Source organism: Aquarana catesbeiana, linkage group LG02, assembly GCF_042186555.1.
Source record: "Aquarana catesbeiana isolate 2022-GZ linkage group LG02, ASM4218655v1, whole genome shotgun sequence".
NCBI lineage: Eukaryota > Metazoa > Chordata > Amphibia > Anura > Ranidae > Aquarana > Aquarana catesbeiana.
Window position 1 is genome coordinate 547018537 of NC_133325.1, and position 25650 is coordinate 547044186.

Sequence of the window (25650 nt, forward strand, 5' to 3'; positions counted from 1 at the left end):
CCAGGTATGCACCCCATGGCCATCCATGGGCACACAAATGGGCACTGATTGGCACCATTATATTGCAGTGATGCCCAGCAATGCCACTCTTAGGGGCATCAGTGCCACAATCAGTGTCAGTGCCACCCATCAGTGTCCATCGGTGCCACCTGTCAGTGCCCATCCGTGCCCACCTATCAGTGCCCATCAGTGCCACCTATCAGGGTCCCCAGTGCTCCCGCGTCCCAATCCTGGTTGGATGCAATTTCCCTTCCTAAGATGACTGAGGAACAACAGCAGGCCCTTAATGTTCCTTGCACAGAAGAGGAGGTAGCCTCAATTATCTCCACTCTGTTTATCAGCGCAGCCCCCCCTCAGATGACCACACTGGACCACCAGGGATCTCCACTAGGACCACCAGGGAAGGGGGCAACATGTGGATGGCCAGGTATGCACCCCATGGCCATCTATGGGCCCACAAATGGGCACTGATTGGCACCATTATATTGCAGTGATGCCCAGCAATGCCACCCTTAGGGGCATCAGTGCCACAATCAGTGTCAGTGCCACCCATCAGTGTCCATCGGTGCCACCTGTCAGTGCCCATCCGTGCCCACCTATCAGTGCCCATCAGTGCCACCCATAAGTACCTATCAATGCCACCCATAAGTACCCATCAATGCCACCTACAAGTGCCCATCAGTGGCGCCTATGAGTGCTCATCAGTGCCACCTATGAGTGCCCATCAGTGCCGCATATCAGTGCCACCTATCAGTGCCCATCAGTGCCACCTCATTTGTGCCCATCAGTGCCGCTGTATCAGTTCCCATCAGTGCAGCAATATCAGTGCCCGTCATTGAAGAAAACATACTTATTTACAAAACTTTTTAAAAGAAACAAAGAAAAACTTTTTTTTTTTAATTTTCTGTCTTTTTTTATTTGTTGCGCAAAAAATAAAAACCGCAGAGGTGATCAAATACCACCAAAAGAAAGCTCTATTTGTGGGAACAAAATGATAAAAAAATTGTTTGAATACAGTGTAGCATGACCGCGCAATTGTCATGCAAATTGCGACAGCGCTGAAAGCTGAAAATTGGCCTGGGCGGGAAGGTGTCTAAGTGCCTGGTATTGAAGTGGTTAACCTTGTGTTGGGTCTGGGAGTTAATCCCTGTATGTGGCTATGCCTATCAACTTACCGCATTCCTTATTATCTTCCCTAAAGAGCAATTTTGAGATCTCCTGGAATATGGAATCTCTACAATACCTGGGTATACGTCTAGCACCTTCTCTTAAACAAGTATACACCCATAATTATCCCCAGGCCTTCTCAAATATTAAAAAGTTATTGGCGCAATGGTCCCTATATCATATCTCATTTTTAGGCCAAATACAAGCCGTTAAAATGTCGGCCCTTCCAAAATTATTGTTCTACTTCAGGGCCCTACCACTGTATGTATCAAGATCTACCATATAAGCCATTCAAATTGCCCTACTGAAATTTATTTGGCAGGGGAAACAACCACGCATGGGTAGGTCATTGATGTTTAGGTCCCGGGATAGGGGGGGACTGGGATGCCTAAACTTATGGAAGTATTATTTATCTGCTAGATTGGTACAATTGGACCAATGGCACACCCCCCTGTCTCACATACCTTGGCTACAGTTCGAGAGAGCTTCAATTAGGCCTTATTATCTCCCAGGCCTTCTGTGGACTAATGCAGTGAGCTACAGCAGTATTTCCCAGCTAAACGAAATAGTTGGACAGTCCCTGTATCTCTGGACCTTATATAAAAGGAAAATTTGAACTTTTCACTAAGCCCTCCCGATTGGCATCCTTTTTGGGAGACCCTAACTTCCCTGTGGCATTTCATGCTGAAATAGATTTCGTATACTGATCCTCACAAGGTCTGGTGACGCTGCATTCACTGCTACAAGGCACCACATTCTGTTCTTTTGAACACTTGACCCAAAACTTTGCCATACCCAACTCGGATCTTTACAAATATTTACAGATACACTATTTTTTCCCAAAAGGCTATCTCCCAGATAGGGGATGAGGCTAGAACACCTTTTGAAAATCTATGCCATGGGGGGTCCAGAGATAAGGGGACGATCTCCACATTGTATATGTACCTTAATGACCATCACTCAGATGATAAATCCCAAGCAATGCTAGGTTGGGAATCTGAGGTGGGGCCTGGAGTTTTCAGTACAGGACTGGTGAGATATGGTCTCCAATATGCATAAATGTACCCGCTCAGTGACCATGTTTCAGAGACTGTAGAGAAAAGGGTACTCTCCTTCATACTTTCTGGAGCTGTAAGGTTCTGGAATCTCTCTGGCAGCAGACAGCTACGAAAATACTCCAAATAACGGCTTCAAGCATCACCTTGACATACCGGATGTGCATTCTGTTTGCTGACCTCCCTGAGGTCACTCCCTCAGAACAAAAACTGGTCGACACACTGTTTAGTGCTATACAGTGGGCAACAGCCCTGAACTGGCGTAAACCCTCAGTCCCATGGTCCCAGGTTCTTTTTTGCATGGAGTCCATAAAATTGATGGAAAGTATCCAACACACACTTAGGGATTCTATGAGAATATTTGAACGAAAATGGGGCCCCTGGCCAGCTTCCTAGCTGGCCCATGGTGCGCTTTTGCCCCATGGGTACCAAGTTGCACTTCTGACTCTAACTGCGGGACTTGTTCAGGGCTGGTTTTCATTAAAAACTTACATCAATAGTGCCTTGACTATACAGAAACGTATGCAGATATATTATACATGATAGTCAAACAATGTGTTTTATATGATACCTGTCGCACTAGTAGCAGTATTTAATTGTACTTTGAATTTTAGTTTTTTACAAAATTAATCAATAGTATTCCAAGAACTTGAACATTGTGAGTGCTCCTTATATAAGTTTTGAATTTCAGCATTATATTCTGATGAAAGATTGCATTTACAGTGATCCTATGTATAACACTCTCAATGCTGGTTAATGTGGTTGTTATACCTTTTCCCATGTACCTGATTGAATTCTTTTTTTCAATAAAGCTTTTGTAAACAAAAAAATAAAAAGGGAAAACTTTAGATACATTTACAGTTGGAAGGTGTGTCAATCACTTACCAGACTAGGTCTAGCTCTGAAGCCCAAGGAAACACCATCTACTTTACAGTAACGTCTGATAAACAGCATTTAAGTAATTAGTGTAATATTTACCCTTCTCTTTTTTTCTGTTTAATATTCTGCAATGCAAGATTAAGCCTTCGAGTGCCATCCTAGTGATAACTGAACACATTCATGAGGGCTGGATGATCCACAAGGTGCTGGGTGCCTAGGGCCTAGTCTCAGCCAGATATTTAAAGTGTTACTAAACCCAGTAATATGAAAATAGTTCATCCCCTCCCCCCCCACAGTGCCCACTGTTTATAAATCATCTTTTTTTACATTAAAATACTGCCACTATATAACTTTTTGGATGATCTGTATACCATGGTTACTTGATAAACTACAGAGTTTCTCCAGTGCTGAGAGTTCAGGAAGGAGGAGATTTCCACTGCAGCCTGTATATACGCCCACATGTGTAATGTCAATATCATGTGACCTGGCTATCTCTGAGAACAAGTAACTGTTCTCTCCAGCATAAAAGACACAACTGAGTATGTGCAGGTCAGCTACTCTGCCTGTGTTAGCTGGCCTTTCCCAAATAGACAGTGCAGGAAGGAAGAATCTGTGCATACAGGATAAAAAACAGCCTTTTTGCACAATGCAGAGGATTAACCCCTTAAGTACCACAGTGAGTATAACAAGCATGCTATTGCTGCATATACAGACTGATTTTACAGTTGTGGGTTTAGTAACACTTTAAGGGTCCCCGATTGAGAATGCTTTGCTAAATTCAGTAGAAGTGATGCAAGCAGCTAAAAAATCCACCTGATCACTTCTACATATGCAGGCAGGTGTAGTGTATAGCCAGCTTACCCCCACTCCTAACTCATCCGACTCTGGGCCACTTCAGGATGAAAGTGGAAATTAGGAAGTGTCCAAATCACTTCTGTTTAACCTTAACTGCCCAGCTCTGAGCACTTCCAGGTTCAGAACTGTCAAATCCCATGTCTGCATGGGCCAATGACACAGGGGTCGCTTTCAAGAGCACCTGTCTGTCCCTTTATATGGTCACGTAAAAAGGACACAAAAATGTTTCACATGTAGGCATTAGCTATATTTGGTCGTTTTTAACTTAACAAAAGTATTAGTTTATATTAATTGAAATATGTGAACAGGGTATGTATATGTGATGTAGTTTGAGAGAGCCCAGTGCTGTTGACCTGCCTAGTACCTTGTTTGTTCTGACATTAACAGCTACTATTCAAAGAAATAACAAAAAGTAACAGAAAACCTACAGTTACACTAACCGGTAACTGTGTTTCTACAAACCTTCCAGGATGGCACACCTGAAAGATCAGAGGCTCCACCCTACAGGAAACACAATCAATTGACAGCTGATTTAAGTCCCCACCATTTCCCTTGATCCTCAGTTTGTAACAAAGTAACTCCTGAAACTGGTTCATAAGGGGAATAATTCCACATAGGTACTCACCACCTAACGTTCAACACTTTTCCCTCCTCCAATGGGCAGTAAGTAGGCCTGCCGTCCTGGATGGTTTGTAGAAATACAGTAACCGATAAGTGCAACTGTAGGTTTTCTCCTCTCACCTTCCAGGACGGCACACCTGAGATAAGCAAGTAACCGCAGGCCAACCTTAGGGTGGCACCACAGCTTTTCAGACCTTCTTGCCAAATACCAGGTTCTGCAAGGAGTTTTACCTCCACTCCATAATACCTTTAACTGTATCATATGGCTGATCTGCAGGTCTGCTCCACCGATGTTCCTGCCTTCTCTGCTTAGGATGCAGAATCTAGGTGGAGTGTGCTCTAAAAGGTGTAATCAGAAAACATGTTAATTTTGTAGGTTAACAATGTTGACTGTCTCACCCATCTAGCAGTCATGGCCCATCAGCCTCTAACCGCTTCTTATGGCCCTCCCGATCACGTTACGGCTGTGTCCAATCACAGCCTTCACAGTGTAAACAGAGACGCTTGTCTCTGTGTCATTTCTCCCCACTGAACTCAGTGAGAGCTAAGTGGGGGGGGGGGGGGGGGGGAATCTGCAAGCTCATTGACAGCTCTATGTGTAAGAATTTTTTTTTTTTTTTTTTTACACACAGCTGTCAGATCCCCACACACAGTACACCAAGCACCACTGTCACTTTCTCCATAAACAGCTGTCACAGTGCCCCCATAAACATCTGTACCAGTGCACAAAACATCTGTCAGTGTCCCATCACATCTGTCACAGGGCACAAAATATTTGTCAGTGTCCCCATGAACAATTGTACCAGTGCACAAAAACATCTGCAATAGTGTTCCATTGTGACATCAACATCTGTCAGTGTCCGCCGGTGGACGATCTACACCTGTCAGTGTGCAAGTGCCCCCGTCCCCCTGTGCAAAGGCAAATGCACACGTTGGTCCTGTACACATACATAAACAGTGATCATACCACATATGTGAGGTATCGCCACGAACGTCAGAGCGAGAGCAATAATTCTAGCATCAGACCTCCCGAGCAACTCTACACTGGTAACCAATAAAGGCTTATAAAGCATCGCCTATGGAGATTTTTAAATACCGAAGTTTGTCGTCATTTCACAAGCGTGTTCAATTTTAAAGCGTGATATGTTTGGTAATCATTTACCCGCCGCAACACCATATTTTATATTTTACTAAATACAGGTATTATATTGTCTCTGTGTGCATTGAAACTCATTAAAATGTATTTATACGTTTGTATGTAAAACTGCGCTCAAAAAACTGCTGCACATGGGTGACATAAAAATTTGCAAAACCCACAATTTTATTCTCTAGGCCCTGGGCCTCTGCTACAAAAATATATCATGTCTGGGGGTCACTTTCTAGCAAAAATACAGGTTTGTACTTGTAAGCAAAAAGTATCGGAATAAGGTCTGGTCTTAAAGTGGATAATGCTTGAAAATGCTCCTTGGATGTTGGGCTTCTCTATGTGGCCAGGCTGTAAAAAAGTCTCACACATGTGTTATCGCAATACTCCGGACGAGTAGCAGAATGTGTTTTGGGGTGTAGTTGCAAGTATGCCTATGCCATGTGTGAGAAATATGAGATTTTTGTAAAAAATATAAAAACATTTAATTTCTTAATTTTTCCAAAGTATTGTGGGGGAAAAAAATACAACTTCAAGGTATTTAGTAAGAGGCAGGACAAGTTTTTTGGACTGTACTTTCCAAAAAGGGGTATTTTGGGGGAATTTGTACTGTCTTGACATGTTAGGGCCTCAAGAAATTAGATAAGTCATCAGTACTTCAAATGTGATCAATTTTTAATGATTGTATACTCTATAACTTTCACACAGACCAAATAATATACACTGATTTGGGTTATTACCAAAGAAATGTAGTAGTATAAATCTCGGTCAAAATGTATGAAGAAAATTTTCTTATTTGCAAAATTTTATAGCAGAAACTAAGAAAAACAATTTTTTTTCAAAATTTTCGGCATTTTTTTATTTGTAGCACAAAAAATAAAAACTCCAGTGGTGATTAAATACCAAAAAAAAAAAAATTTCTAAATCTATTTGTGTAATCAAAATGATAAAAATTTCATATGGGTACAGTGTTGCATGACTGAGTAATTAGTGGGACTGTTTCAGCAGTCCCACTATTGTTATTCCTTTTTATTTATTTTTAATTTTATTATTAGTGGGAATTTATTTATTTTTATTAATTTTAATTTTATTCCGTACGTTTTTTGGCTCTGCGTAACTTCTGCATACTTTCAGCTATTAAAACCATTCAACTTTTAAAATGTTCAGCTCTTTCAGCTGATGGGACTCTACTACTTATACTTTTTAAAATATTAAGCTATTTAACACTTTTTTTTAACATTGAAGTCAATGAGAGCATGCTTCAAATCCTTAAAATCTTCTTCCGCTCCCAAAAGTTTCAGCTCCTTCATACTTTCACCTACAGACGCCAAACTTTAAAATGTTCACAAAATAAGCTGTTTGTTTAGTGGACATTTCAGGAAATTTTATCGATTAAACAGAGTGTACTGGGCTGCTTTTGTTGCCATGGTTACCAAAGCTTCTGTTATACACAGTGATGGGCAGTGGGGGAGGCGGCTGGAGCATCTCAGCTCTGAATACAGAGCCCGGGGGAGGGGACAGACACACCATGTACTGATTTGTAATAGAGGAATATGATGGGGTAGTTTTGATGGGGCAATTCTGATGGGGCAGTTTTGATGGTGGCAATATGATGGCGAAGTATTGATGGGGCAATTCTGATGGGGCAGTTTTGATGGGGACAATTTTGATGGAGCAGTTTTGATGGTGGTAACATGATGGAGCAGTTTTGATGGGGCAATTCTGATGGGGCAATTTTGATGGTGGCAATATGATGGGGCAGGTTTGATGGGGACAATTTTGATGGAGCAGTTTTGATGGTGGCACTATGATGGGGCAGTTTTGATGGGGGAATTCTGATGGGGGCAGTTTTGATGGGGGAATTCTGATGGGGGCAGTTTTGATGGGGGCCGTTTTAGCAATTCAGCATTCCCACGCATTTTCTCCAGGAGATGCATTTTGTAGTTCCATAAGTTTTTTGGCTCTGCGTAACTTCTGCATACTTTCAGCTATTAAAACCATTCAACTTTTAAAATGTTCAGCTCTTTCAGCTAATGATGGAACTTCTTCAACTTTTTTTCTTCTATTTATACTTTTTAAAATATTAAGCTTTTTAACATTGACATGAATGAGAGCATGCTTCAAATCCTTAAAATCTTCTTCCGCTCCCAAAAGTTTCAGCTCCTTCATACTTTCACCTAGACACACCAAACAAACTTTAAAACGTTCACAAAATATTCAGCTATCTGTCTATATATTTTCAGTTTGATATCTTTTACAGTTTTTGTGAAAAAGCTGTTTAAGTTTAGTGATCATTTCAGGAAATTTTATCAATTAAACAGTGTGTATTGGGCTGCTTAGAGTGGATGATGTCATAGCTAGAGCACAGAGCCTTAAAAAATTATCTTAGTTCCTTCTCTATAAATTGCTCTCACGCCCACAAGATCTACTTGTCATACACAATTTATACATCAAAACGTAGGTATTTTTGCCTAGTTTTAGGCAATGGGCTCAGTTTTGTGATACACCTTTTACGTTTGGCTGGTTGAGCTTCCAAGTGACAAGAGTTCTAAACTTTCGTCCATTGACTGTCCTGTATAAAATTATTCACATTTCCCAGCGAAACCCACAGCCAACTTCTCTATTAAATCGCTGTCATGCCCACATTTTTAAGTTTATCAACATAAATTTTATACTGATACGTTCACAAAGGCCGCATGTCTCTAACGGTGAAGTCGCTGTTTCGATAGCATGTACTGTTGTGGATTTATTAATGCTTGTTTGAAGGGTTCTCTCACACTGTCTCTCACTCATTAGGTGTGGGGATTAATGATCAAAAAGCTTTTCAAAAAACCTTTAAATATTCCACATCTTTCATATATTAGTGGTGGTGTTAAACTTTTTTAATGAAATTCATGTTTATTTTAAAACCATTCCTACTTTTCCAACTATTCTCACTTCTTCAACTTTTCCTTACGGATTTAAGCTATTCATCCAGTTAGCTTTAGCAATTCAGCTATTCAGCATGCCCACTCATTTTCTCCAGGAAATGAATTTTCTAGTTATCAAAGTGTGAGAGTACTGAAAGCTGAAAATTGGTCTAGGCAGAAAGCGGTGAAAGTGCCCAGTACTGAGGTGGTTAAACACTACTCTGTTTAGGAGAACGATTCAGAAAAGGTTCCCTAACTGGCAACCCTTACAGGTCCCCTTTTGTATTAATTTATTATCACGTCAGTGAAGGCTAAAAGGGAAGCCCACTTAAGGGTAATTGATTAACTGAAGTCTTTTCCCGGGGCTCAGAAAGCACACCCAACCTATGGCTTTCCTCACAGCTGACAGCTGGCATGTAAGCTGTGAAAATGCTCTCTATAACCAAGTTCCCTATACATCAGCAGGTGAATGCATTAAAATTAAAGTGGAGTTCCACCCACTTTTACAACTCTTCAGCATCCCTCACTAAACTGTGCACTGTAAACGAATTGGATATTTTTACATTTTTTTTCTCAGCACCTACTGTATATCTGCTGTATTCATTTTTCACTTCCTCCTCCCTGGCCTTGGCCCATCGCACCATTTCATGTTTGCAATGCCTTCTGGGAAGGGGCGGCAACTTCCTCTGACGCTTCCTCTGCCATTGCTATGGAAACCTGACCTGAAACCTATTACACTGCTTGTGCTGCACTGAGCATGTGCGAGCTCTGCAAGGATGAGATCCAGGAAGAAATACAGTCTGGCTTCAGATGCCCACACTTAAGATGGCCACGGCCTGCTGTAAGTTTATAAAATAATAAACTACTACTATAAACTAACAAAACAGACCTTAGGTTTACAGACTAACTTTACTAGAATACATTAAGCTTGTGTATTTATAGGGGTATTTTTATTTAAAAAAGTATAATTTCGGCCAGACCACCACTTTAAGCAGATCCCAACTTCCGGAGATTAAGTCCATAGCAGGATCAGAACACTCATTGGCTTGCTACATCCACTTTTGCTAGGAGGGTGATATGAAGGCTACGTACAGAGCCATAAACCTACCAAGTCAGGTATACGGGTCAGGCGATAAGTTCTTACAGTGCCTTGAAAAAGTATTCATACCCCTTGAAACTTTCCACATTTTATTATGTTACAACCAAAAACGTAAATTTAATTTATTGGGATTTCATGTGATATACCAACACAAAGTGACATATTTGTGAAGTGAAAGGAAAATTATTGTTTTTACAAATAAATATGTGACAAAAGTGGCATGCATTTGTATTCAGCCCCCCTCCCCCCCCCCCCCCAAGTCAATACTTTGTAGAACCACCTTTCACTGCAATTACAGCTGCAAGTCCTTTTGGGGATGTCTCTAACAGCTTTGCGCATCTAGAGTGACATTTTTGCCCATTCTTCATTGCAAAATAGCTCAAGCTCTGTCAGATTGGATGGAGAGCATCTGAACAGCAATTTTCAAGTCTGGCCACAGATTCTCAATTGGATTTAGGTCTGGACTTTGACTGGGCCATTCTAACACATGAATATGCTTTGATCTAAACCATTCCATTGTAGCGCTGGCTGTATGTTTAGGGTTGTTGTCCTGCTGGAAGGTGAACCTCCGTTCCAGTCTCAAGTCTTTTGCAGACTCTAACAGGTTTTCTTTTAAGATTGCCCTGTATTTAAGCTCCATCCATCTTCCCATCAACTCTGTCCAGCTTCCCTGTCCCTGCTGAAGAAAAGCATCCCCACAACATGATGCTGCTACCACCATGTTTCACTGTGGGGGATGGTGTGTTCAGGGTAATGTGCAAGGTTAGTTTTGCGACACACAGCATTTTGCTTTTGGGCCAAGAAGTTTAATTTTAGTCTCATCTGACCAGAGCATCTTCTTCCACATGTTTGCTGTGTCCCCATTTGGTTCCTCCAAACGGGATCTTAACAATGGCTTTCTTCTTGCCACTCTTTCATAAAGACCAGATTTTTGGTGTGCACGACTAATCGTTGTCCTGTGGACAGATTCTCCCACCTGAGCTGTGGATCTCTGTAGCTCTTCCAGAGTTACCATGGGCCTCTTGGCTGCTTCTCTGATTAATGCTGTCCTTGCCTGGCCTGTCAGTTCAGGTGGACAGCCATGTCTTGGTAGGTTTGCAGTTGTGCCATTCGCTTTACATTTTCGGATGATGGATTGAACAGTGCTTCGTGAGATGTTCAAAGCTTGGGATATTTTTTTATAACCTAACCCTGCTTTAAACCTTTCCACAACTCTATCCCTGACCTGTCTGGTGTGTTCCTCCTTGGTCCTCATGATGCTGTTTGCTCACTAAGGTTCCCTAACAAACCTCTGCAGGCTTCACAGAACAGCTGTATTTATACTGAGATTAAATTACACACAGGTGGACTAATAACAGCGGATATAAAAAGTCTACACACTGTTAAAATGTCAAGTTTCTGTGATGTAAAAAAAATGAGACAAAGATAAATAATTTCATAACTTTTTCCACCTTTAATGTGACCTATAAACTGTACAACTCTGTTGAAAAACAAACTGAAATATTTGGGGGGGGGGAATAAAAAAACTAAAAAAAATGTGGTTGCATAAGTGTGCACACCCTCTTATAACTGGGCATGTAGCTGTGTTCATAATTAAGCAATCACATTCAAACGCATGTTAAATAGGAGTTAGTGCACACCTGTCATCATTTAAAGTGCTTCTGATTAACCCCAAATAAAGTTCCGCTGTTCCAGTAGGTCTTTCCTGACATTTTCCTTGTTGCATCCTACAGCAAAAGCCATGGTCCGCAGAGAGCTTCCAAAGCATCAAAGGGATCTCATTGTTAAAAGGTATAAGTCAGGAAAAGGGTACAAAATAATGTCCAAGGCATTAGATATACCATGGAACACAGTGAAGACAGTCATCATCAACCTTCTATGAGGAGGTGAGCTGCCATCTAGATAAAGAAAGGCCTGTAGATGTGGTGTATCTAGATTTTGCAAAAGCATTTGATAGTTCCCCATAAACGTTTACTGTACAAAGTAAGGTCCGTTGGCATGGACCATAGGGTGAGTACATGGATTGAAAACTGGCTATAGGGGCGAGTTCAGAGGGTGGGGGGTCCTGGGTGGAAAGTGGGGTCCCCCAGGGTTCTGTGCCAAGCTGCTGCAAGCAAAGCAAACAAATAATTGGCATGCATTAAAAAGGGGATTAACTCCAGAGATAAAACAATAATTCTCCCAGACTACAAGACTGGTCCAGCCGCAGTATGCTGTCCAGTTCTGGGCACAAGTCTTTAGGAAGGATGTGCTGGAACTGGAGAGAGTCCAGAGAAGGACAAAACTAATATGGGGACTGGAGGACATTAGTTATGAGGAAAGCTTACGAGCACTGAACTTATTCTCTCTGGAGAAGAGACACTTGAGAGAGGATATGATTTCAATGTACAAATACTGTACTGGTGACTAGAGATGTAAAATTTGAGATAATTTTGAAGCTCGGAAAAAAAAACGGTGTTTTTTGGGAAAAAAACTGAAATTTTCAGGGAAAATTGGAAAAAATGCTACATTAGCACTTTTTTGTCTTTTTAAGATTGAAAGTCATTCTCTTACGAGAACGTTGAGAAGAACTATGTGCATTGTCATCATTGTTGTCCTCTTCACTTCGATCCATGAAGGATTTTTTAATATCTACAAGATACTTGTTATAAACAAGAATGTGTTTTGTCATCCTGGTAGCATTTGGAAATGCATATTTCATCTGACAATATTTGCAAATCACATTTTTCTTTTCAGAAGAACTTGTAATCTGAAAATGCCTCCATATTTTAAATGTAGGTCTCACCATTTTTCTGAGGGGAGTAGGAAATAAAAACAAGAAAAAATGACTACTTTGCAAGAAGACACTAATCTATGGTTGTGTGTGGGGGTGGGGGAAGAGCCAGATTACTGGTAATTAAATTATAATTTACACAAAAGTTTATAAAGATAAACTAATGTAGCTAAATGATTCAGTTTTCTGGATCTAGAATCAGATAAATGTAAACTCTTACTTTTTTTAATTAAGTATATACTTTCAGGTCCTTTTTGTTGCTCTGTATTTTCTTCCAATGCTTTTGAGGCCTAGTGAAGAGGACAGAACAAACCAAACACACCCACTAACATGCAAATGCAAAACTGAAACCTTTTTTCTTGTTACAATAGCAGCACAGCACCTCCTAAAGGAAGAAATGCATACTGTTCTAGCATTGGAGGGTTTAGTTTGTTACCAAGAACTTGCTTGTCCTCAATCAGTGCACAGAAATTAGAATAATCTGATATCATACATTTTTTTTAGAAATGATTTGAAAATATTTGAACACCCTGTCTTAAAATATTTTATTCATCATGTTAAGATAAAATATTCCACAATTTTTTTTTCCTTTTTTAAATTTTTCCAATTTTTGGGTAAAAAAAAATGAAATAAAAAGTACTTTTTCCGGGCCTTCACATCTCTACTGGTGACCCCACAATAGGGATAAAGCTTTTCCGTGAAAGGGAATTTGATAAGACACTCGGCCATTCACTAAAATTAGAAGAAAAGTGGTTTAACCTTAAACTGCATAGAGGGTTCTTTACTGTAAGAGCGATTAGGATGTGGAATTCTCTTCCACAGGCAGTGGTTTCAGTGGGGAGCAGCGATAATTTTAAAAAACTATTAGATAGGCACCTGAACGACTATAACATACAGGGATATACAATGTAATGCTGACATAAAATCACACACATAGGTTGGACTTGGACTTTTTTCAACCTCGTCTATTATGCAACTACTGTGTAACTAAGTGGAGAAAATATGGCACAACAGTGACATTACCAAGAACTGTACGTCCCTCCAAAATTGATGAAAAGACGAGAAGAAAACTGGTCAGGGAGGCTGCCAAGAGGCCTACAGCAACATTAAAGGAGCTGCAGGAATATCTGGCAAGTACTGGCTGTTTTGGACATGTGACAACAATCTCCCGTATTCTTCATATGTCTGGGCCATGTTGTAGAGTGGCAAGATGGAAGCCTTTTTGTACAAAGAAAAACATCCAAGCCCGGCTAAATTTTGCAAAACCACATCTGACATCTCCCAAAAGCATGTAGGAAAACGTGTTATGGTCTGATGAAACCAAGGTTTAACTTTTTGGCCATAATTCCAAAAGATATGTTTGGCGCAAAAAAACAACACTGCACATCACCAAAAGAACACCATAATCATGCTTTGGGGCTGTTTTTCTTCAGCTGGAACAGGGGCCTTAGTCAAGGTAGAGGCAATTATGAACAGTTCCAAATACCAGTCAATATTGGCACAAAACCCTTCAGGCTTCTGCTAGAAAGCTTAACATGAAGAGGAACTTTATCTTTCAGCATGACAACGACCCAAAGCATACATCCAAATCAACAAAGGAATGGCTTCACCAGAAGAAGATTAAAGTTTTGGAATGGCCCAGCCAAAGCCCAGACCTGAATACGATTGAAAATCTGTAGGGTGATGCACAGGCGATGCCCTCGCAATCTGACAGATATGGAGTGTTTTTGGAAAGAAGAGTGGGCAAATATTGTCAAGTCAAGATGTGCCATGCTGATAGACTCGTACCCAAAAATGCTGTAATAAAATCAAAACGTGCTTCAACGGAGTATTCGTTTAAGGGTGTGCATACTTATGCAATCATATTATTTTCGTTTTTTATTTTTATTTTCCTCCACCTAAAAGATTTCAGTTTGTTGTTTAATTGAGTTGTACAGTTTATAGGTCACAATAAAGGTGGAAAAAGTTCTGAAATTATTTATCTTTGTCTAATTTTTTTTACATCACAGACACCTGACATTTAAACAGGGGCGTGTAGACTTTTATATCCACTGTAGGTGACTTCTGAAGGAAATTGGTTCCACTAGATTTTAGTTAGGGGTATCAGCATAAAGGGGGCTGAATATAAATGCATGACACAATTATCACATGTATGTTTGTAAAAAAAAAAAAATATATAATATTAAAACATTTTTCATTTTCCTACCACTTCACAATTATGTCCCACTTTGTGTTGGTCTATCACATAAAATCCCAATAAAATACATTTACGTTTCTGGTTGTAACATGACAAAATGTATAAAATTTCAAGGAGTATGAATACTTTGTCAAGGCACTGTATACACTGTATATAAGAACTCCCAGTTCTTACTAAAAAGGGTGATTTAATAACCTTCTTACAGTGTCCAACAACCCTGGCATCCCTGAATGTAAGGGGCTGAATCTTCTGCAGCCAGGACTCCTGGCTCCTCCCTGTACACAGAAAATAAGGTCTGAAATAGAAGTGATACAAATATGTGAAAGGTTGTTGTGAAAGATCATAAAATGTAGAATATAAAAGCTGTATATAGAGCATAGTACACGTAAGGAGTGTATTATGAGCAATGGGCATAAACATGTAATGCCCATAACTTCAGGACTTACTTGGGACTTTATTTCATAAAAGGATCCACATCATAGCGGTGGTTCATTCCCACAGGCACCCTTGTTTGTAGGTTGAACATCCACCAGACTTCACGTAAAAGAAGCGCACAGTGAATATCCCCCCCCCCCACCCCCCCACCCCCACACGAGGATAGTTTAGCTCTTTCTAAACCGGAATAAGAAAAAGGATGCCATATTACCATTGTGTATCACCCCTTTTGGAGAACGCAGGTCGTAAGAAGGGCACCATTTGTACTAGTAGCTTTAATGACAGGAAAACAATTTCAGTTACTTTTCTCTTTTTGCTTTCTCCTTGGAATTTAAAAAAAATAAAAATTATTATACACAAATACTTACCTATACTTTCCACGGACAGAGATTTGGCACCAATACTTATGGCAGGCTGTAGATTCTCCAGCCGCCGTGCCAAAACACTAAGAAGCCTTTTGTCACCCAGCTTGAGTCATGGCAACATCAAAAAACTTGGCTGAATACTGTGGGCTTCTACATCTGTGGAAATAATACATGCTGATTTTGCACTTGCAGTAGACACTCAAGTCAAAATAGGACAGTTGTTTCTTGTGCCACAGGATGGGAGTTAATGATCCGTGAATATATCAACTGTGGCACCAGCAATGTTGTTTATGTTGTAGAATGTAACAATTGCAACAAACAATATGTAGGTTGTACGATGAGACCATATAAAATATAAGTTAAAGATTAGTAATACTTACTAGTCCCAGGTCGAGCAAGAATTATTAGGAATAATGTAAACCCAAATGCTAAGATATGAGCAAGAAATCCACTGAACCTTCGCAGACATCGGTAAAGCCAAAAATCTGGAATCCTTGCTGAATCTACCCGAAGTGGGGTATATGGGATTGAAGCCTCAGGCATTACCTATAAAATATGTAGAGTAAAGGGTGAATCCACGCTCATTATAATATAAAGAAGAAAAATCACTACATTCTAAAAACCCAAGTTGAATCCTGTGGCTACCCCCAAGATTAAGGTCCAAGCAGAAACAAAACTATACTGCGAAAGTTAGAGCTGGCAAGGCTGTTTAATCAGCTGCTGCCTGTAAACAGTTGGTGCACTCATTTGTCTGGGTGCATCTCAGGGAACTTCTGTCAGTCAGGCAAAGGCTATGTTTACAAGCAGGTAGCTGATCACACACCACTTCACTCTACCCAAAACAGTCATGCATTTATTTACACTTTAAAGCCCAACTCCAGCCTATAGACAAATGACGGCCGAGCGGGAGCTTTTTCCATCCTGGGTGGACGTCATGACGTTCTCCCAGTCACAACAAAACAAACGGACCAGCGCTCAATGGGTTGGGGAGTAAAAACAGTCTCACAGCAAAGGACTGAACATAAATAGTCCTAGTTTATTCAGTGATGCATATAAACAAACAATACTGTTGTCAGACAAGAAGTGATATAAGGCAGGTAAAAAAGAAGTCAACAGCTTACAGTTTCACAGGAGATCCAGGGAACAAGGAGCCGACGGGATTGGGGTTTACAAAAGACCTTCTGCAGCATGGGGGGGGGGCAATAACCGCAGCTGCACTGCGGCCGAATGTGGAACACGCTCACCAGCGTGTGGAGGAGGGCTGGACATGCTGGAGGAGAGAGTGAAGATGATTGACAGCAGGAAAGTGGAGACCCGAACAGCAAGCTGCATGTGGCTGGGACGCCAAGTCCGCTGGCGTGCTGACAGGTGGAAGGGAAAAAGCTGCGATGCTGCAGTATGGATGACGCTATACGTTCCCAGCATGTGAAGCCCAATGGATGTGAAACCAGCTGCGTGGGAGTGTCCCAAAACGGTGTAGACCTCAGGGAGATGGAAAACCAGGGCTGGCTGGGCCGATATAGATGTCAGTCAGAGTTGCTGGGGTTCTAGGGGTGCTGGTCGTTGAAGCACCTCATGGACCTAAGTGACCTGTTGGTTGTGGTGGTTGCCTTGACTTCTTCTACTTGTTCTCCCAGTAACAGGCCACACTGTGGCACGATCGATCACCCGCTGTGTTCACCAAATACTGCGGATGACAGATCATTGTCATGGCCAGATCCCTGTGACTAATTAGTGATCACATGACAGTTGTACACAATGAATGTCTTTCATTCATAGCCAGTCATTGTAGAATAGCCATTGGTTGTGGACCATTGTGATGATATCACAGCTTTCACAATAGTACACAATGAATGCCATAAAAATGATTGCTTAGAACAGTGATCATCACTATTATAAGCAATCAGAGTGTAAAAAAAAAAAAAAAAAAAATCCTGATCACTCGCCCTGAGTAATACAGTATCACTATGGATCAAGCTGCAAAAATGATATTCCAAAAGCGCTTAGATCCAGATAGTGTAGTCTTAATTGGATGGGATGTGATGGTAACATAACCTAATGACACACCAACTTTTGTAAAATCCCATACATTAATTGCGGTATACACATGTTAAAAAGTTTCACCCAAGGCAAGTGTCAGATTTATAAACAAACACAGTGGCTGAGCCTGCTTACTATGAATCCACAGGAAAAGGTCCGAGATGTGTCTGATGGATGAGCCTCAGTGGTGGTAAGGGGCAATGAACCTGAACAATGGAGCCACCGAGCATACAGGAAGGGCTGTTGTGTGATCACAGCGCCAATGGATGAAACCAAGAGGATGTGAAGAAATGCTGTGAGACCGTGAAGGTTCCGCCCGTGTGCAGCGACTAGCGATGACGTCAATTACGGTGCCGAATCAACTACAGGCAGAAGTCACTAGTGTGTGGACACTCGGGGGGGCAAGCTGGTAGGTGAAGTCCTGTCACAATGATGACATGTTTCGCGCCTGCACCTTGTCAAGTCATGTGACAGAATAATGGTCTCACCTAGCTCAGGGAAATAGGTCTCCCCAGGACCCTTAATAGTGTCTGGAACTTCTGCTTTACTAATGAGACTCGGAAATATAAAAAAGAATTGCTCCTATAGTGCAGTACTTTAGAAAAACTGAATTTAATAAAATACGTGGGTTGCACTTACAAGATAAAAGCCTTTGCAGGCAGAACAGTATATTGTATGGTAAGAACCGCAGCGTCTCCACAGGCTTTGCTTCACTTCTTGGTTGGCTTGTCCATCAACCTCCTGAGAGGAAACACGTGATGACATCACCTTCGCAAGCCCCACCCTATGCGTTTCGTCACTACCGGACGTCGTCTGGGAATTGGCCAGGTCCATTATTCTAGTGGTCACGGAGGGTTGGTAAGCAGGCTACTTACTCACATGGGTGCGGAGCTGGATGCACATTGTGTTAAGGATTTTCACCTTTCCCTCTTCTACAGCTTATCATCTATACTAAGCACGGATGGTTGTTGTCATTTTTCACCTATGGACTGAAATTTTGAGACTCTGCTTTAGTCTTTTATTTTTAGCCTCTTTTCACTTGTAAATTCTGTAATTTTGCAATATCACTAACGCTGCATCTATCTTATTGTTTAAAACGTATTTTAATGCCTGCTGATATTCAGGTAGAGGCTCTTTCTTTGGCTTTATTTAGGTATTATTATCTGAAGGAGGTGGTGCGCCTCTATTAGATAATCTTTTATCTTGGACCACTATACTACCTCCCTTATCGGTGGATTTTATGATAATATTTGCATTGGTTTCCATATCTTTCAGGGCTTTCCATTCTATGGACGTCAAATTTTTAGGCCCTAAAAATTTCGCTACAAACTCCTGTTATACAGCTCGAGAAATCCCGTCACATGACTTGACAAGGCACAGGCACACGAAACATGTCATTGTGATGTGACTTCCTTCACCTACCAGCTTGCCCTCCAAGCATCCACACGCTAGTGACTTTCACCAGTATTTGATTCAGCGCTGCGATTGACGTCATTGCTAGTCGCCGCACACGGGTGGCACCTCAACGGTCCCACAACCTGTCTTCACATCCTCTTGGTTTCATCCATCAGCGCTGTAATCCCACAACAGCCCTTCCTGTTTGCTGGGTGGCTTCGTTGTCCAGGTCCATTGCCCCATACCACCACTGAGGCTCATCCATCACACACATCTCAGACCGTTTCCTGTGGATTCATAGTAAGCAGGCTCAGCCACTGCGTTTGTTTATAAATCTGACACTTGCCTTGGGTGAAGCTTTTTAACATGTGTATACCACAATAAACGTATGGGTTTTTACAAAAGTTGGTTTGCCATCATATCCCATCCAATTAAGACTACACTAACTGGATCCAAGCGCTTTTGGAATAATAGGATTTTTTTAACAGCTTACCTGTAAAATCCTTTTCTCCTGAAGTACATAACGGAACACAGAGCCATAGTAGTTACTATGTGGGTTATAGGCCACCTTCAGGTGCTGGACACTGGCACACCCTAAACAGGAAGCTGCCTCCCTATATAACCCCTCCCACTACTGGGAGTACCTCAGTATTTGTAGAAAAGCAATACTTGTGTATACTAGAAAGAGGGGTGGGACCTCTGTGTCCCGTGATGTATTTCAAAAGAAAAGGATTTTACAGGTAAGCTCTTATAAAAATCCTATTTTCTTTAATCGTACATCACAGGACACAGAGCCATAGTAGTTACTATGTGGGATGTCCCATAGCAATGCCAACTGAGGGGAGAGAGACAACAGAATTAGGGCAACTTGAGACTAGAGGAGTTATACTGCTGCCTGCAGTACACTACACCCAAAAACAATATCCTCATGCCTTTTTACATCTACCTGATAGAATCTGGTAAATGTATGGATTGAAGACAAAGTTGCGGCCTTGCAGATTTGAGCCATAGAGGCTTAGTGATGCACTGCCCACGGAGCACTAACAGTCCTATAGGAGTGTGTTTTGATTTGAGAGGGTGGAATTTACCTCTTTAAACCATAAGCTTGAACGATTACTTGTGGAATCCATTTAGAAATAGTAGATTTCGATACTGCCTGTCCTCTTAGGACCTTCAGGCAAAACATCCGTTTTCCGAATCTGATCAGTCGCCTTTAAGAAGACTTTGCTCTCACCACATCAAGAGAATGTGGTGATTTTTCTTCCATAGAACAGGGTTCTGGAAAAAAATGAAGGTAAAAAGTTAGGATGAGGACGCAATACTACCTTATCCTTATGAACAATAATAATAAGGCCCTTTACAAAAAAGAGCAGCCAATTCTGATACGCTTCATGCAGCAGATATGGTTACCAGAAAAAATAGTTTCCTTGTCAAAAAGGACCAAGGGAATATGTCGTATCGGCTCAAAAAAAGGCTGTTTTTGTAATGCCGACAAAACTAAATTCAAGTCCCAAGGGTTCAGGGGTGACCTAACTAGAGATTAAGTTGTGTTACCCCCTGAATAAAGTTACGAACCAAAGAATGCGAAGCAAGTGGTTGTTGAAATAATACCGATAAGGACGAGACCTGTCCTTAGAAAGTACTCAAAGCCAGCTTTATATCTTACCCCATCTACAGAAAGTCAAGGATTCTACCTAGGACCTATTTCCTGGGGTGCGAACCCCTGGTTTCACACCAGGAGACATATGCTTCCCAGACTACATAATATATAATAATGGAGGACGGCTTCCTTGCATTTAACCAAGGTAGATACCACTGAACCTGACAGCCCACGCTTCTTCAGAGTGTGGGCCTCAATAACCAAGCTGTTAAATTTAGCGTTTGTAAGGTAAGATGGAATACCGGACCTTTGTGAGAGAAGGTCTGGATGTGGTGGTAGGGTCCATGGGACCCCTACCGACATCCTTATGATCTCTGCACACCAAGATCTTCTGGACTACACCGGGGCCACAAGAATAACCAACTTCCTTTCTTGCTTGATCCTGCGAAGAATTCGTGGACGCACGCAGAAAAGGAGGGAAAGCATAAATCAGTAAAACCGATTCAATGGGAACACCAAGGCACCTGTTCCGCATGCTAGCTAATCCTTTGGTCTTAACATAAAGATGTCGAACTCTCTGTTGAACCTGGATGCAAACAGATCTACGTCTGGGATCCCCCATCTTTGACCTATTGTCAGAAAGATATCGGGGTGAAGGAACCATTCTCCCGGGAACAACTGCTGGCGACTCAAAATAGACCGCCTGCCAAATTTCTATCCCTAGAATGAAAAACTGCCAATAGGCAAGGTACATTGTTTTCTGCCCAAGATAGGATATGACTGACCTTTCCCTGGGCCGCACAACGTCTTGTGCCCCCTTGGTGATTGATATAGGCCACTGCTGTGTTTAAATATTCATTCATACCCTTGTTTTCTACATCTTTACCTTCAACTCTTATGGATTTTCTGTCCTTCCCAGTTTATTACCCTCCTCTATGATGCCCCCAAATGGCCCTGCTTGTCCTTCCTCAACTATTGACGACTGTATTTTTGAAATTTTGAAGGTTGGTGCCGTGGTTAGAACATGCTTACTGTTCATTGTTTATCAGTCTATGATACTAAAATCTCTATGGATTTTTGTTTGCTGTTTTGTTTTTGTATGTTCTTTTTCTCAAATTGTGTTTATTGATTTGTATATTTCTCTATTATAGTGATCAGTCTATACACACAGAGTTTATTGTAACAGAATCTCCTGAAGAAGCCGTGAACGGCGAAACATGTAGAGAGACAATTTACTTCTGTTATTTGTTACTGATGTATTGTGGTTTTACTCCTTTTTTCACACATGTATTTTTAATTCAATAAATATTTTCTCTGTTTCTAAATTTTGTATGTGTGCACTTTAAAAGTCCTAAATTCTCTCTATGTTATTCTTGTAATAAGGCATGTGGCGCCTAAATTGAGTTTTTCCAACAGACTAGCTCCAAAACTATACTTCTCCTTTGTGAACTGATTGGATTGACTCCATGCGAAAAAGAGCAGATATCCAGGAACCGGTTTAGATTCTTGAGATCCAGAATGGGTTTGACATCTCCATGAATAAAACCTCAATCCCAGCTCTTTCATGGGGACCAGCATGACCACTCTTTGACAAAGGATGGTCCAATGCTAGAAAGAGAGACTTCTTTTTCTCTGGATCTTTAGGAACGTTTAATCTGAGAAAACAAGGAGACGGGAACTCTTGAAACCCCAGACTGTACTCTAGAGCTATTGAAGAAGCCACCCATCTTGACATTCTTTCTGCCAGACTCTTGAGAACTGCAGAAGTCTTCCCCCCCGCGAGCGGGGGTGCCCTCTCCTAAGGAGGCTTTAATATCTTGTTTGTAGGTTTCTTTTGTCCCTGGGCATGACCCTGAAGATTACCTCTTAATCTTGACGGCAGAAGCCGTCGTGACTGCCTGAAGGCTGATGCCCCTGGCACTGGGGAAGGAGCTTGTTTAAATTAAATACATTTACTCCTTTTTTTAAATGGCAAAGGGGTACCTTTCCAATAGAAATTGTTTGGATGAATTATCCAAGATATCCCAAACAGCCGTTCACCGCAAAAAAGAAAACCAGACATTTTTTTTTTTTTCTTTTTATGGCGCTTTGGCTGACCAATTTTTTCAACCATAGTATTCTATACATATATGTACCAGCCCAGCGAAAGGCATGAGGCCTGTAGATAGAATCTCTCATAGCGTCTATTGCCAACATAAAGCTACTGGAAGCTTGCCAGATCCTGGGCCTGCTGAACAGGGATAACCTTGAGCACCTGTTTAAACTGGTCCCTCAAGGATTTTGACATATACCAATTACTGTCAGCACAGGCCAAGACACTAAACCTGTCAGGAAAACAATATATGGTTTTTTTTTTTTTTTAATAGGAATTCCAACTTTTTATCCATTGGATCCCTAAGTATTTGAGCATTGTCTGCCGGACAAGATAAAGCAGCGTCAATTGCTGGTATCTTCCACCTTTAATACGTCTTTTCCTTCAAGGATAAAGCGTGAAAAACTTTTTAGAAGGGAAAAAATGCTTATCTGGGTGATCCCACTCAGAATACATAAACTTTCCCAACAATGAATGGACAGGAAAGGCATACACAGCTTTGAGAAGGCTTTAGCGAACCCAAAACAAGAAGTGGACACTCAGTTAAGGGTAGCATAAAAAGTGGAGCGGACCAATTTCAGTAAGGAATTGCACCCACAATGTGAAGCTGATCCTTCCGCATATGACCCCTCAGAGGTGGAGTCATCAGCCTGTTCACGGTCCCCTGAGAGAAAACTTCTTCTCCCGCCCCCAGATCCTCAGTTTGAGGGTCCTTGGGCAATGGAATGGAACCTGTCGCATTTTTATCCCAATCTGGGATGCGATTGAAACCACTAACCTTTTTCCCATGCTAGCATGGCTGAGGAAAAAAAATGGATTTTTAAAACAGCTTACCTGTAAAATCCTTTTCTTGGAGTACATCACGGGACACAGAGCACCATAATAATGACTATCTGGGTTATATTCTACCTTTAGATGATTGGACACTGGCAACCAATAATAAGAAGGTTCCTCCCATATAACCCCTCCCATACAGGAAGTACCTTTAGTTTTGTAGCAAACAATGAAGATCCCAGAAAAGAAGGGAGGGACCTCTGTGTCCCGTGATGTACTCCAAGAAAAGGATTTTACAGGTAAGCCGTTTTAAAAATCCATCTTTATCGTACATCACGGGACACAGAGCACCATAATAATGACTATCTGGGATGTCCTAAAGCAATGCATTTGAGGGGAAGGCATAGTACTCCTAAATCCCCTTCAGGCCCAGGACTTATAAAGCCAGTCGCAGCACACTGTGGCCAAAAATAGTGTCCTTTTGAGATCTAACGTCCAGCCAGTAAAACCTGGTGAGCGTATGAACTGAAGACCAAGCGGCCGCTTTGCAAACCTGAGCCATAGACACCTGTTGGAGCACTGCCCATGATGTACTAACTCCTCTAGTAGAATGAGCTTTGATATCGAGGTGGGACCCTGCATTTCAACAGATAAGCCTGGATAATGAGTTGGCGAATTCACCTAGAGATAGTAGAACTAGTTGCTGCCTGTCCCTCTGGCAGGACAAAAAGGAATCAGTTTTCCGAAAAGGAGCTGACATGTTTAAGTAAACCTTGACTGCTCTCACCACATCCAGTGAGTGAAGCGACTTTTCCTCTTTAGACTTAGGATTGGGAAAAAAGGAAGGTAAAATGATATCCTGATTCAAATGAAAATTGGAAACCACCTTAGGTACAAAATCTGGACGGAGGCGCATCACCACCTTGTCCTGATGAAAAAATAGAAAAGGTTCTTTACATGAAAGGGCGGCCAATTCAGACACCCTTCTGGCCGAAGTTATAGCCACCAGAAAAAACAATTTCCTGGTCAACAGAATTAAAGAAATATGCCTAATCGGTTCAAAGGGTTGAACCTGTAGAGCTGATAGCACCAAGTTAAAGTCCCAGGGGCATAAGGGAGGCTTAACCGGCAGTTTTAAGTGCAGTATCTCCTTGACGAAGGGTCGCACTAAAGAATGAGATGCAATCGGCCTCTGGAAAAAAACTGATAAGGCCGAAATTTGACCTTTAATGGTACCTAAAGATAAGTTTAAATCAATTCCTGATTGAAGAAAGGCAAAGATCCTCCCAATCGCATACTTGCGAGGATGCCGTCTTTTCCTCTCGCACCAGGAAATGTACGATTTCCAGACCCTATGGTAAATACTTCTAGAAACTGGCTTTCTAGCATTTATCAGAGTAGATAAGACTGAACCTCTGATACCACGGTCTTTCAGCACCCTGGTCTCAATAGCCATGCCATCAAATTCAGGGACCGTAAAGAAGGATGGTATATGGGACCTTGAGATAATAGATCTGGACGGTATGGGAGGGATAGTGGGTCTTCCACCGCCATCCTCAGAATCTCTGAGTACCAGGACCTTCTGGGCCACCAGGATCACTGTACTCTGCTCCTCCTGTATCCTGCGTAGCAGGTGCGGCAGCATCTGGATCGTAGGAAAAGCATAAATCAGGAAATACCGGTCCCAGGGAACCACCAATGTATCCGTTCCGACAGCGAGGGGATCCCTGGTCCTGGATACAAACCTGTCCACCTTGGCATTGAATCTGGATGCCAGAAGATCCACATCTGGCATCCCCCAGCGCTGGCAGATCTGAAGGAAAACTTCGGGGTGAAGAGACCACTCTCCCGGTAGTAGCTGCTGGTGACTTAGGTAGTCTGCCCGCCAATTGTCCACCCCTGGAATAAATACTGCCGACAGAAAAGGCACATGTCTCTCTGCCCAAGTCAATATGTGATTTACTTCTATTTGGGCCGCCTGGCTCCAGGTGCCCCCTTGGTGGTTGATGTATGCCACCACCGTGGAGTTGTCGGACTGGATTCGGACAGGAAACCCCCACAGTCTGGACGTCCAAAATAGGAGAGTCAAGCGAGCTGCCCGAATTTCCAGCAGATTGATGGGCAAGGTCTTCTCTACCCGAGACCATAATCCCTGGATGGAAGCCTCTTCCAGGACTGCTCCCCAGCCTAGACGACTGGCGTCCGTAGTTACTACCTTCCAGGTTACTGGTGGAAAGGTTTTTCCGCCGT

At 41.8% G+C, this 25650-nt stretch overlaps 1 protein-coding gene across 2 annotated transcripts in view; it reads right to left on the reverse strand.

Annotated features, from left to right (window-relative positions):
* Positions 1–25650, reverse strand: part of CYB561D1 (cytochrome b561 family member D1) — a 142546-nt gene that overhangs the window by 89254 nt on the left and 27642 nt on the right. For both annotated transcript variants that reach the window (XM_073615902.1, XM_073615901.1), the window contains exon 2: positions 15880–16045. In XM_073615902.1, coding sequence (XP_073472003.1) covers positions 15880–16042 — 163 coding nt within the window. In that variant the 5' untranslated portion in view covers positions 16043–16045. The remainder of the gene's footprint in view (positions 1–15879; positions 16046–25650) is intronic.